Below are 14,510 nucleotides of genomic sequence, written 5' to 3' on the forward strand. Positions count from 1 at the left end.
AATAATCTGTTTCAAAACAATAAGGTGCATTTCCCTTTACAAAAATAGTGAAGAGCCGCATTAGTGAGAACAAAAATTTAAAAAGTGACTTCAAAACATGGGGATGTCAGACTAAATATTGATCTATGATGAAGGTGGTACTTTTCTGTTTTCAGCTTAAAGGAGGATCTGGTTAAAGAAAATAAATACAGTTTACTGATTGGTTGGATAGACATACTATATACACAGAGCATGAAATATTTCACCACTGTAACCACAACATTGCCCATATATATTCAAACCATGTTAAGTATTGTAGAATAATGTTAAATGGATAATCTGTATTAATATGGAAAAGAGTGTAGCCTATAATATTTATATATTTGCTGATGCTGATGATGTAGTAAAAACAGCTGAACAGACACATACAGACAGGTTTAAGCCTCTGTATCAAAGTGCATAATGGTGGAGGGCTTGTTGCAGCACCTGGGGAACTCTAAGGCTTTTGGGACAGCTTAATAAATGGCCCAATCCCCAAAAACAGTCCTCTTATTGTACCCATTGTATTTCAAGGACTCTATGAACCAACAGTGTTCCTTACTCTACATGTGGTGAGAGGGGACAAGTAGACTTCGGTGGGGATGTGAAGGCTGGTTTGGGACTGGGCCCATGGCAAACACATCCAGACACTACAGCACACAGGCGTTCTCCCCCCAGCACTGTCATTCTTAAACAACAAACCAGGACCCCTTAGTCAACTATGCCACAAGTATTAAATTCTAATCTTGTTTGGAAATGGGAATCACTGTCCAATTTTTCTATTATTATGTTGCCCATCTGACAAATGGTATTTTCTGAAATTAAAGCAAAATGGTGGGTATTGGATGGGGGGAGATTCCCTGCCAGTTTTAGGCACTTGAAGGGATTTAAATCTGCTGGTGATGACTAGGCCAAAATAAAACATAACAATCTCAAAATAAATATTTCACGATACTCTCAGTTTCTGAAGACATAACATTTTTTTTGAAAAAAAAAGAGTCAGTCTTTTTGCAATGGCATAATTGTTTAACTCTATAAATATAATTTATATAGTTTCTTTCTTCCATTCTCTCTCTGTGTTCAACTCCTTTGCTCCTCTGCTCATGAATACACACAGATGTACGCCCATCGTCTGCAAGCAAACACACACAGGCAATGCTCCGCCTATCACTTGCAGACAAATTGGTCTACAATTTTGGTGCAGCGCTTGCACTTGACATAGCAGCACCAGTGGAACTTGCAGTGGCAGCGCTCCACTATCTGGGCCTTGTACTGGTCGTATCCGCGGCCGCAGCACATCAGCTCGCACCCATCCATGCCCTCCGAGGTCTTGTTGCAAAGGCGCCCCACTGTGCCCAGGGAGCCCGTGCTTTGGTTCTTCAGGCAGTAGTCTGGACTGGACTCGATGTACACCAGGTCGTGATGCGTGGGAGCATTGAACTTGCTGTGCATCTGCACCAGCTTCCCACGTGAGTTGAGCTTCATAGCAGCAGCGCTGTCGTATTTTTCCTTCAGTGCATCGCCCACCTTGCGGAAGTCAGCCAGCTGCAGCCAGCAAGTCTTGAGGCTGCAGGAGCCTGAAACCCCGTGGCACTTGCAGGACACGTGGGCGAGGTCTGATACCGTCTGAGAATGGGAGAGAACAGAAATAACAGGATTGATAACTAAATGAAAAAATTGCAGAAACATTTATTCTTATGTGGCAAAGTGCAGAGAAATATCCAAGGGACACATGCTTTATATTTCTAAATTGAGCTGTCTGCATAAATATTTGCACAATGTGCTGCTCATGATCTCATAAGGCATCACTTTGCCATAAAAGACTGAATGATCCTGTCCACGTCTCCAACAGTGCATTGTATAAAACATTGTCCACTCATTTGTCCTACTTGAAAGAGAACAGCCTGGCAACAGATATCTGGCATTACGTTTCCTTTGAGGTGCTTTCAAGATGTTTGGAAGGGAAAAGAAACCCCAGAGGTGCCTCCAATGACTCCATCTCCCCACAGATCAAAGCCTCAGGAGGGGAGAGCTGACAGAGCTGTTACACAGATGATCAGCGGAGACCTATCTGATTGACCTGGATTGTCTCACTTCCAACTCCTCTTGTTCTTTTTATCACTGGTTGGTCTCATTCTAGAGCCTGCAGTTTATATCTTTCTGCTGGCTCCTTATCTGATGACATCTTAAGATATTTGTGTGTATAATCTCAGTGTCTTACCCTCCTTCCAGCTTCATTATTGTGAAGATTCATCAACAGCCGGGCGCTATCATATGAGCCTTTGGGGTAGCTCTTCTCCCTCTCGCGTGCGTCCACAAACTCTTTGGAGAACCTGTAGCCGTAGTTGAGGTTGTCCCCACAGCCGCCCCACAGCCAGTCACGTGGCAGGTCTTTGGGGCGAGCAGCACGGCTGCACCCACAGCTGGAGAGCTCCCCTTCCCGGCAGGCACGGCTCACCGCATTCACCACCCCTGCCGCGCTGATGGCATAAGTGAACGCAGTTTCTCTACTGCCTGCAGACATACAAAAAAAGAAATATGTCACATTTCACTCAATAAGAAAGAGCAAATGAGACATGAAATACCAAATGTCATCACTTGGCATATCCTCCACTGCTTCCATTTCTGTAAGTTATGCATGTAAATTTATTTTATACTGAATGTATGTCACTGTCATTTTGCTTTAAGAATTTAAACAGTGTTATGAGATGTGATGTCATATGGCAGCATTCACCATATATTTAGGATTACAGGCTACTTCAGCCAAGTGCTGCAGGCTCCTCATCACCATCATGTTGAACGGTGGAATCTGGTTTGCTGTTATTGGGTTTCAGCCAGAGAGAAGAGAGCGCCCTCCAGTGACAGAGATCCTTCTTAACAAACAGCCTCCATTTTACCTAAATTGAAAGTGACAACGGCTCTTTTACCTTACCTGTCATGGCCGAGTGATTCTGGAGCCGTTGTTCATTAACTCCCACTGTTTCTGCCCTCAATATTTCCTCTATGGAGGTGAGAGGTTAGGAGTCATATAAACCAATAAAATACACGTAAGCAGTTTTTGCTGTCACCAAATGCTCTATCCATTACTACCACTGTACAAAGCCGCAGAGTAGAGGAGGAAACCGAGATGAGAAGATAAGCGACTGTTGACAATAAAGACGGGGGCTGCTACAAAATAAAAATGCACAGCTCATATACCTGCTGGGCCAAACCTTTAGAGAGTGTGATATAATGACAATAACAGATGGCCAGAGAACAGGAGATGAGGCAGGAGAAAGAAAAGACGACTGAGGAGATAAGTCAAGAAAAAGACACAGAAGAAAAAAAAAAAAAAGCAAAATGGAAAAGGAGACACGCATGCACTTAATATCACAAAAGGCAGTGAAAGACAATGACAGAGAAAGAAAAATGAAGATAAATAACGAAACCTTTTGGAAAATCTGAAATACGTTCAGGTAGGAAACTTTGGCAGGAGCAGAAGTGATCAGAGAGAGTGGGGGATTTATGGGTCTAGTACAATGTTTAATCCAGCCAGAGGATATTGGCCTAATAGGAACTGTAGACGGACAAACGGTCATCTTCCACACTGCTGGCTCCATTCTCCTGTACCCCACCAAGGAGCAAGCCAAGCCAGGCAAGGGAGAGGGTTTGAACCCAACCACGCCAGCACCCCCTGGAGCTCAGCTTTAAATCACCAGAAGTATGCTAAGCCAGCACACAGATGGACGGTAAGACAAGTTTTCAGATAGACGGCTATAGTGGGGAGGACATGTTTACTTGGCTCAGAGTGGGCTGAGATGGGAGCTATGTTGCGGAGGGAGAGGAGAGGGGAGCAGGAATGGAAGAATAGCTGCTGATGAGATTTCTATGAAGACTTATCTGTGAAAAGGGATTCAGCAGCACCGGAGACATAGACAGGCAGAATGACCAAGAATGGTGGAAAAAAAAACAGGCGCACGCATATGTGTGCACACAATCTTATGCACGGTGTATTCGTAAGTACAGCTCGTTAAAGGGTTGGTTGACCTAAATTTAAATATATACATAAACTACAAGATCAATGATAATCATTTTTAACAAATGCATTTGTCCATGCAGACAGTTTCAGTTATTTGTGCTGAGGTTTTGAGATTTCCTCTGAGATTCTCACTGCCACCACCTCAATACAATGCAAGAGACTGAAATTTTTCTTTTGTTGCTCACAACATTACATTTGAAACATTCACAGAACAAAAAAAAAAAAACTTTTCCAAAAACAATGTCCCAGTTACTTAGGATCATCTACAGACCTTGGTGTGATCTGTTTTCAGTGGAACTACTTTCTACCAAAAAAAAATAATAATAAATTGAGAAAACTGTTGACAACATTCTGTGGATTATCCAGCGTAATGGGAACATTACTTCTGGAAAGACAAGTTGCTGTTGAGTGCATTAAGTGCTATTTTTAAAACCGTTTAGCAACACAAACGAAATTCCATCAGCATTTATTCCATTAATTGCATTGGAGGAGGATGAATATTTCACAATCTGGGTAGGTGAGAATTATTTTTTTTATTTGAGTGAACTTGTCCACCGTACTGACTGTCAATGCAGAGGAGGGAGCATGTTTGTATTCTTATCTTAAGCAACACAAATGCTGATTGCCATTGAACGTACAAAATCTGATCTATTCAGATGACTATACAGCCAAGCCTGCTGTAGCCTTGGAATGTACTACCTATGAGTCAATGCAACTAGTATTGCATACACTCATTATAAAAGTCAGCTGGAGAGTTATGATCAATAAATGGCAAACCACCTTTACATTAACCCCTGAGGTGAAGACTCACATCCAAAGAAAACTATAACAAACCATGTTAAATGAGAGGATCCAAAAGTGGCATTCCCTTTTAAGAAAGGATTATAATGCTCTTAAACTTTCTATAAAAAGTTCTGAGCACTCTGACATGTATGCGCACACAGACAGACAAACAGCGTAATCTCTGACTGCACTCCCATAACATGTAAATATAGGGCAGGTACAGTCCAGCTCCACGGTGTGTGTGTGTGTGTGTTAAATGAGATTAGATTGTCTCCCATTCATCAGAGGAAAAGCCGATTCTCTGCCTCCCTCCTGCTTCATGTCGGGAGCTGGTTTAGCGGGCCAAAGCCACATGTGATTTATCCAGTAACCTCACCCACCAACTATTCCCTCCACACAGCTGCTGAGAATCAGCAGCCCCATACATTTCACACACACACACACACACACACACACGCACAGAAGACCATCAGTGAATCAGAAGGAGGGAGACTGAAGAAAGGAAAAACTCAGAATGTAAAGATTTTAAATAACACTGGTGAATACATACAAGTGTGCATGTTTTTGTATCTACTCCTTCGTGTTCAGGTGCTTGTTTTTCAGAATGTATACTATTTTATGTACCCTGCGCTCACTTCTCACCTATTTGCATAACCCGTCCAAAAACAGAGGAGTTGTCCACCGTGCTGCAGTTCCAGCGCCGATGTCTGAACTGGTACTGGCACTCTCTTATGCCTGTCTTGGCACCTTCACCGATGTACTGCATGTGGTCCTGGTAGAGCTGGCACAGCTTCTTCTGGCCCTGCGACAAGCCCACCAGCTGGCTGCACAGAGGCTGGGCACCGATGATGTAGGCCTCTGGGATCAGTAAAGGGTTCATGGCCAGAGACCTGAATGAGAGGGACACAAAATTCAGTTGTTTTCACTCATTTGCTGTTATGACCCAAATGTAATGATGTTTTCAGGCCAAATGCACAATCAATAGCTGATTTCACTAGATCATGCCAATCAGATAAATAAAAGTGCGGTCATTCTTTGGATGGAGTAAAAACATATATACTCTGAGCTCTTAATGACACTGGACTTAAAATCCTGTGCCATTTCAGGCAAAGAACATATAGCAAATGGAAGCATAGACAAGCAAAGAGGAGAAGAAGCGAGAGGGAAAGATGAGAAAAACGATGAGAAAATATAGTACAATTTATTTAAAATAAAAAGTTTATGAAGTAAAATGTGGAAAACAGAGCAAATCTGACACAAACATACTGTTTTTGTATTCAGGATCTTAAAACACTGGTTGCCAGCAATGCCTGCAAGTGCTCCCTCATCACAGGTTGCATATTATGTCTATAAGCTCAACCAAAGTGTGATATCGCCCTCCCTGCAAAACTTTCCAGTATTTTACAAAAAATATACTACAGTCTGAAAAAATAAAACAGCATTTTCTATAGCAGAAATGTGTTTTTCCGTCCTAACTTGTTAAAAAGCTGGCATCCCGTAACCCCATGGAACGGTCCTGAGTCAATCCTTGGTTGGGCAGCACCGTCCATAAGGATAATATTTAGATGACTAAAAACATACTATGCCTACTGAAAAAAAGGTTGTCATCTATGCTGAAGTACATTTCACAATGACCGTTTCCTCACACCAGCTCAGTGCATAACTCTGCACTGTTAAAATTTACGTTTTTACAGCACCACATGAGAAAAAAAATCTGACAATTCTATCTCAAGTAACCGCTCCACACAATTTATGTCAGAGAAATAAATAGAAATAAAAATGAACTGGAAGAAAGAGAGAGAGACACAGACAAACACAGTTGGAACAGAGAGAGGAACACCAGCATAAGCATCTGGTTCCAGGCCACAGGACAATTAGAGGAGCCCATCCCTGAGCCTTAAGAGAAAGACAATTAGCCCCCAGTGTAACCTGATCAACTGGGGAAACTCAGCAGAGAGGGAATACAGACTGAATACACACAACATATGCACAGAAGTACACACAAAAGGAGAAAAAAAAAAGAAATAAACATACACACTGCCTGCATGCTCAAACACACATGCAGACTGACTCCGTCTCACACACACACACACACACAGTCAGCCGGCTCACTGCTCCGACACTCTAAATCATTCACACCTGTGCCTCCTCTCAAAGAGGAAACTGAAAGACACACACAGTTTGTGCTCCAAACTACAGCTTTCCAAAGGGTCTGTGGTAATGTGTGAGTCCTAGGCTGGGTCTGTAATCTGACTCATTTATTTGAACTTTAATGCATTTCCCTACTGAGCTGAGCCCATTAAAATGTTTATTTATATTAACCCTCTTCAAATTAATTGTTTTAAAATTATTATTTTCATAGAATTAGCTCATCACCACATTATGTCGCCACTGGCTTTGATCTGTTCATTTGGAGTAAATAAAAATCTTACACAGAAAGTGTGGGTTCCCTGAAAATGAGCCGCGCTCTTCTACAAGCACGCAACTTGGGAAATGCTATTATGCACAATTAGACAAAAACACAAACAGCCACAGGATGTAAAAAGTTGTGATTTGCTTTAAGTTGTGTTTCTTTGGTGACTGGTCAACATTATTTTGCCCTATCAGAGGTAGTCTGTGTGTTTTAGTGCAGCATGCTCAAATATAGACTTTTCTAATAGCGGCAGGACGTGTGGCTACACACACACACACACACATATAAATACATGTACGCGCAGTCACACACAGTGTTCGTGTTTGCACATATTTGGACGGCGACTCATAAACCACAGCATACTATGTTTTCTATAATATTCATAATTTTGGTTTGGCAATATGCGAAGAAAGAAAATAAGGGAGAAAAAAGGTCTTCCTGAAAAGCTAATGTGCTACAGTCAGCATGTTGTGCTACTTCATATGTGGTGCAACTGAAGCTGAGGAGGCTTACTTAGCAAACACGCACACAAACTCTCAAACACAAGGCTGAAATTGACTCTGAAAATAAATAAAAGACAAATATAAACACTAACAAGATGTTTTTTTAGAATTCAATATTACCCTAAATCATTGGCTTCTTTTCCATGTCTTTTTTTTAGTCTTTTTAGGGACTGTTACCCCATTTACAAATGTGACTCATCTGTGAATGTGAAGAGAAGAAAATGCCTTTTGAAGGCTGACAGTCTCCACTGGGCCACATCACAAGTAAATACACACAGAAACACACCGTGCACAAATGAAGACAGACATTAAAATACTGTGCATATGGAGAGTAAATTAATGCATACCACCACGAGTTGGCCTCCACCACCACCTGCATGAGGAGTGTGAGGAGTGTGAGCGCAAAGACACAGTGCCTGGAGTCCAACACGCTGCCAAAGGGCCAGCAAACCGGCCGACACACACAGCCAAGCCCCAGGTTCATACTGCCGCTGATCTGAGGGAGGAGAGAGAAAGGGGTGCATGTCAGTCTGCTTGCCTGCCTGTTTGGATGTTGTCTTAAACAGTTTATTGTGCTTAATACAGACAAAAAGAGACGAATATCTGTGCTGTCAAGATGTATGTAGGGAATGCAGGAAAAAAAAACATTCAGCTGTTTGCCTGACAATCTAAACTCTGCATGCAAACAGCATCATGGTTCTGCGTGTGTGTGATGAGAGCCCTGAGGCCATCCGTGCTTCCACAGCAGAGCAGTCATTTGGCAGCAGGTCTGAGTGTGAATCACATAAGACTGATAGACGCGCAGCCGGTGAAGATACAATGACCATGAAACCCCATCTAGACACATTCCTGACAGTTCACTTTACTCAGAGAAAGAGAGACACAAAGGCAGAGACACACAGACAGAGAGAGGCCTAGCCAGACAGTGTGTGTGTGTGTGTGTGTGAGTGTGTGTGTATGCTTCATTTTAAACCCATTTCAGCCTACATATTTACTGCTGACATACTGTATGCATCAAAACTAAATTTGAACTATTATGATTGCATTTGTAATGTAAAGATAGTTCACTTAAATCTAAGACATGAGCTTTAAATAAAACACATCTTTCTGTTTTTATTCCATAGTGGATCATTTTCAGTCTATGACAGGCCTAATGGTGACATTGTTTAATTTTGTTCAATTATATAAATAAGAAACCCCCTTGGGAAATAATAATTAAACTGCTCTACAAATTGGTAAAATTCGTTTTAATCACAGTAAATTCGAAACATTTTAATAGGAATAAAAGGTACATTTATATAAAACATTGAAATTAAAAAAGACGACTAGTTTCCTGTGTGAATATGGCTGTAAAATAGGCAGTTTGACAGATAACGGTCTGTACTGATATTATATTAATTTTCATATTTATTAATTGACGGTGGATCGGACTGAAACAGAGCCACGTCAGCGGATGATGATCTATGGCCTGGTTACACTGAGCAGCCTTTTGCCTAACGAAAACTGCAAGGAATTAAAAAAAGAAAGAAAGAAAAAAGTCAATTATCTGCAGACAACTGCGTGGCTCTGGTGATATAGCTGGGCTGCTATGTAGGCACAAAATGAGTTAATATAATTACCCCTAAATTTGCGAGTTAGACCGATGTGCCAGCCTTCCAGTTGGGCCGTGTGTGAATTTTGGGACTCGGAGCAGCTCTAATTTGTCACGCTGCGTTATTTTCCAGGGTTGAGTCGTGGAGACCTGGGCCTGCCTAATACTCATTAAAGACGAGGCCAAGTTCACCATCACTCACGAACACACACACACACGAACACACACACACACACACACAGCACGAGCATATGCTTCCAGTTTGTGCGCTGCCTCGGCTACAGTTGGTGAGGTTATGCCATGTTCCTTGTAGTTCTTCCACATAAATTAAAGCAATAATCCTCAGAGGACGGTGGTTTTACACTGATTTTAAACCAACCAAACGAAGCTGTTACACCCACCAGGAGGCGGATTTAAAAACATATTTTAATTTACGGATAATTAAATTCTACAATTAAATATTGGTTCGTGCACCAGGCAACACACTTCATGTGGAGTGACTCAGTAGTGGCACATTCACTCTGCATATTCCAATTTAAGATGAACTGTCACGAAGCCACAGGTGCGCGCAGTTATCTCACGTTGCGCAACTAAGTCTCAGCCAATCAGAGCAGAGAACTGTAATTATTGGGTCCTACAGACAGACGCGAGGCTTTTTTTTTTTTTTTTTTTAAATTCATATTTCTTTATATTGTTTTGTTCATTTCGGTTTTTGCAGCTTTTCAACACTGAACATAACTTTATGATTAATTACTTTTAACTTCAACATGTAGCATCACCACCTTGCTGATTTCTGTCGGTAAAAGTTGCATCAAATTGGCCAAATTTCAGGAAGAGAACACTTAGAATACCGTCGTCAGGATGATAAAACAGCGGGCTCTGCAGTTGTGATGGATCATTAAAGTGGCTGTTTAAAAAAGGGCCATGAGGGACTAAATCGTTCTGCATTAAACCTAAGAGTTAAAAAGCAGCCAACCGCTTTCCCCCTCCCTTTTTTTTTTATTACATGAGAAAAATGTTCATAAATGATTTCATATTTTGGTCAAATTGAGGCCTCTTCTAGCTCTTTTCTCAGCTTTAGTTTTCTCTGGCTGGAATCTCTGTCAAAACTACAATATTACTACAATTAAACACAATAGTTTCTGACTAATCTTAGCAAGAAATTGTTGTGAAAATAAATGTGAAAAGGAAAAGTGTCAAATTATGGCAGCTTCTATGAATGACTGGGCTATTTCTAAGCGGCTATATTCAGTATGTAGGATGCAGCATGTACAGTACTGGATGTTCAATCCTTTGGATAATATGGAGAGAATGAATTAGAGGTCTTTTGGGTGGTGTGATATATGGAATGGGAAAATATATATACGTCTTTTTTATAGAACAAATAAAATAAAACAACCAACAACTTTTTTTTTTTCCAAATTGCATGGCATTTTAGCTTTCTAACTTTCGACTGAAATATTATCCGGATTTAATAGCGCAAAGTGGGGAATCTATTTCCTGCCTGTCCTGTTGTTTAAAAAAACCAGGAGAGGGAGCCAGGTACAAGGATTTGATGAGAAGAAGCAGCACAAAGAACATTGCCTCACTTTTAATGGGGGCCGTTAACAATGGAAAGGGAAACGAGACTCGTTTCCCCATTAATTTATGCATTTAAAGCCAGAGAACGTATTGATTTTCACTCAATTCATAATTTTTTCCCCAGCAGGACACTGGCATGGGTCACAGTCAATGAAGTAGGGAGGGGGGGGGGCATGTTTCACACATCACATCTGTCAAAAACTTTCGTCCACATCCAAGAACCAGTTTAAGTCCGCACAGGTCCCACTGAAACACGCATTTTCCACTCTTTATGATAAACTGCGGCTGCATGGAAAAGTGAGTGAACCAGGAGACCTATAGGCTACTCACCAGGGAGCACAGCCCGTTAGAAGTTGTAATCCACTTTCTGCAGACGATATCAAACCAATAATCCCAGTGCAGGCCAGGTGGATTTAAGATTTCCTTTTCCGCTGGAGTGAAGACAAGTCGTTTTATCCGGATCTCTTGGAAAGTGCTTGGTTGGGGTGAAGAGCGTGCAATGCTACAGCTGATTGTTCTTCAGGTTTGGTGTTTTGGTGAACACGGACGCCCAACAATCAGTGAATGCGCTCCGTGCGCCAAACAGTTTAGAGGGCTGGTAGGAAGCAGCGGGATATATAAAATGTCCAAACACGGTGTGAGAAAATTATCAGTTCATTTAACGGATCAGTGCGTGACTTTGCGATGACTTTTAGTAAATACAACCATCTACGGCAACCCAAAGTGCCACTGGCGGAAACGTCGGATGGATTTTGTCGATTCTCATCTAATTGAAAGCGGCCTACTTTTATAGTCCCTACCCAAGTAAGAAACTGTTCCAGATTGCAGCTGGACTATATCAAAGCAAAAAACATGGACAATCTTGATATGAACATTAAATCCAGCCGCTCACACGCTCAGGTCATAGCGCGTTTTTTACCTGCGGAAAGATCCACACGGTGATCCTCGCCACAAACGACTTGTCAATTTACCTTCCATTCTGTGCAAAAGCGACTTTGACAATTCCTCCGCTCCACTTAAAAGTTTTCACATGCAAAAAAAGTAAGTCGTCCGCCTCGCCAAAAAAAAAAAAAAAAAAAAAAAAGATGCCACAATTAATCGGCTCCAGACAGTGTGCTCCAAAAAAACTTTCCGCGCGGACTATCTCCAAACAGTGCGGCTTGGCGAGTGCGCACGGTGCCAGGGGGAGGAAAAGAGCACAGCGTGTGAACAACAGCGGCTTTGCTGAGGCTCCGAATCTGTCGTCCTCCCACACCGTATGTGTGTGTCCCTGTGTGCTGAAGTGCAGAAAAGTATCGCCGACTATCCCTCTCTCTCTCTCTCTCCCTCTCTCTCTCTCTCTCTCTCACCTGCTTCAGAGTCGCCTCCTCTCAAACTAGCACACACTGCAGCATGGATGCGCAGCGCAGACCCTTCAGATGGCGCATGCGCTTCGCATTTCTCCTCAAATCCCTCTTTTCTTCTCTTTAGTCACCAACTTTGAAGAACCGAGGAATTTGAGTGTAGGTAAAATTGTGGAGAGAGAGAGAGAGAGGGAGAGAGAGAGAGAGAGAGAGAGAGAGAGAGAGGAGGGCGGAACAGGCTGTAACAAAACAAGCGTCTCTATTACCTAAAATAAACTTATAAAGCACCCGAGGCTATTACCCTATCCATACCACAGCAGAGTTAGGATTTTCACTGGCAGCAGATCGAGTTACCACTCAGTAAAATCAAGACAAGCAGGTCCATATCGTGTGCTTATACAGGCTGCTCTCATCACCTGAAGGCCTGCGAGCATTACGGTCATTACGGTAATTATTATTGTATGGTACATTATCTGAAAACATGCTGCAGGAATCTGTCGGCTTACAGTTCGATATTTTTCAATGAACCCGATGATGAGTGTCAGAGGGCAAAGTGTTTAATAGCTTCGCGGGTGTCACTGTAGATTTCTCAGTGTGCACACACTGAAGGCATTGAAGGGTGAAAGCCGTGTTCATTTCAATTGCTATGGACAGAATTTCGCGTGGATTGAGGAAATCGAGATAGGATAACAGTCGGTTAAAGAAGTAAAACAATGCTAAAATTAATGGAAGGGTGCAGTCACCTGGATATCTGGCCGCGTACCCAAATAAAGACCTGCCTCAGGTGATGGAGGGAGGAGAAAGAGAGGCGAAAAGAAATTCATTCAGACATTTTTATTGCATCTGATCTTGTTGAAGCCTTAGTCACGTGCAGTCAGACTGCTAGGCCTTCAACAGTACCCAATTCAAATGAAGGATTCCCTTTACTTGTATTTAAATGAAGGGAGTATCAGTATTGGTCAGTATTACCAACAATAGATGAAAGATGGTTCATTTGGCTTCCAGCATGCTCAGTTTAGTAGCTTTTACAGCACTCTGACAAGCCCAGGTCTAAGCTGTATTTCCCTTTACATGCACTGTTTATGGAAGCTGCAACATTGTGGATTCTATTATAGTACATGGAAAAACAGAATACAATTGTAAGAGTAAGCCCCTCAACTGTGCCTGTAATGGAAAAAAAAATACCAGTAATAAAAACACAGCTGATTCTGGCCCTCAGCATTTTTTTAAAGTAACTCATCGAGCTTTTGTTATTTTGTGACATTTTTCACAAAGAGTGTATCTCCTTTAGGAATGAAACTCTTCATGTGACTCTGAATAACTGTGGCAGAATTGAGTGTGAAGCGCCTGCAAATCTTGCAAGAGGGCTGTTCCCAGTTAATGTTACCGTGGTGGATGCTGGAGGCTGCGACTGCGTCAAAGAGCACTTAAAACATGCTCAGCCACATTTCTGCTCCCTCACCATCCCTCCCTCCTCCATCGACCCCCACACCCCACCCCACCCCATCCCCCCGCGTTCCCCTAGGAAGAAAACTGGGCAACATCTGGCTGAGTTTATGAGAGAGAGAGAGAGAGAGAGAGAGAGAGAGAATTGGTAGACCATGAAAACTGGGGAGAATTCTTTCTTGGGCAGTGCAAGAGTCTATTGTTGTAGTTGCCATTAGTGGCGGTGAAATTTTAATCTTGTGAAAATACCCATTGTTGCACTCAAATTTACCAATAACACTGCCGATGTCAATGTTCACATTATTGTCTTTCTGATAAAACACAGGTTGCAGTTCTTGTGAAAACAACTTTTATTCAAACCACAGAAACAAGCTGACCACGGCAAAACACTGTGGAACCACACACACACACACACACATGCAAACACACTGTACAAAAACTGTACATGTTCGGTAAGGGTCAAATGGGAACACTTTTATAATGTTGAATTAAAACGCAACAATACTGTACAATATCGTCGCCCTAAGTCAACCTCCAGTACAGTGAAAAAATTAATGACACAGTGCTTTAAAATGCAAGTCACTTCAATATAAACAGATTAACCACTCAGATTCACAGGATCAATAAACAGACAACAAAATAATATGTCACTCATCTGCATAATAAGTCACACACAGCTGTCAAAACTTAAAAAAAAAAGAAGAGTGGCACTCAAAACTGTTTCGGATGTAGAAAAGCAAACAGAACATGATATTGGTTCATTAAACAAACGCACAGCAGACTAAAAGAACACAAGGAGAAACGTATAAACAGA

The 14,510-nt window shown here is 41.9% G+C and overlaps 1 protein-coding gene across 1 annotated transcript; it reads right to left on the reverse strand.

Annotated features, from left to right (window-relative positions):
• Positions 1-871: 871 nt before the first annotated feature.
• Positions 872-11,387, reverse strand: wnt5a (wingless-type MMTV integration site family, member 5a). The gene is made up of 5 exons (XM_070839167.1): positions 11,238-11,387; positions 8,083-8,231; positions 5,462-5,709; positions 2,240-2,532; positions 872-1,644 (listed from the first exon to the last, which is right to left on the reverse strand). Exons 2-5 carry the CDS (start codon positions 8,217-8,219, stop codon positions 1,186-1,188), a joined length of 1,137 nt encoding a protein of 378 aa, XP_070695268.1. The 5' UTR covers positions 8,220-8,231; positions 11,238-11,387; the 3' UTR covers positions 872-1,185.
• Between the last annotated feature and the right edge of the window lie 3,123 nt (positions 11,388-14,510).

Source organism: Pempheris klunzingeri, chromosome 11 (assembly GCF_042242105.1).
Source record: "Pempheris klunzingeri isolate RE-2024b chromosome 11, fPemKlu1.hap1, whole genome shotgun sequence".
NCBI lineage: Eukaryota > Metazoa > Chordata > Actinopteri > Acropomatiformes > Pempheridae > Pempheris > Pempheris klunzingeri.

What these genes read in the sequence shown, in the direction of transcription:
- wnt5a (XM_070839167.1), bottom strand. Translation starts at nt 8,219, where the DNA reads ATGAACCTGGGGCTTGGCTGTGTGTGTCGGCCGGTTTGCTGGCCCTTT. An exon ending in TGGACGGGTTATGCAAATAG is followed by an intron (nt 2,533 to 5,461) that starts GTGAGAAGTGAG and finishes GTATGTCTGCAG; the next exon opens with GCAGTAGAGAAACTGCGTTC. An exon ending in ATAATGAAGCTGGAAGGAGG is followed by an intron (nt 1,645 to 2,239) that starts GTAAGACACTGA and finishes TCCCATTCTCAG; the next exon opens with ACGGTATCAGACCTCGCCCA.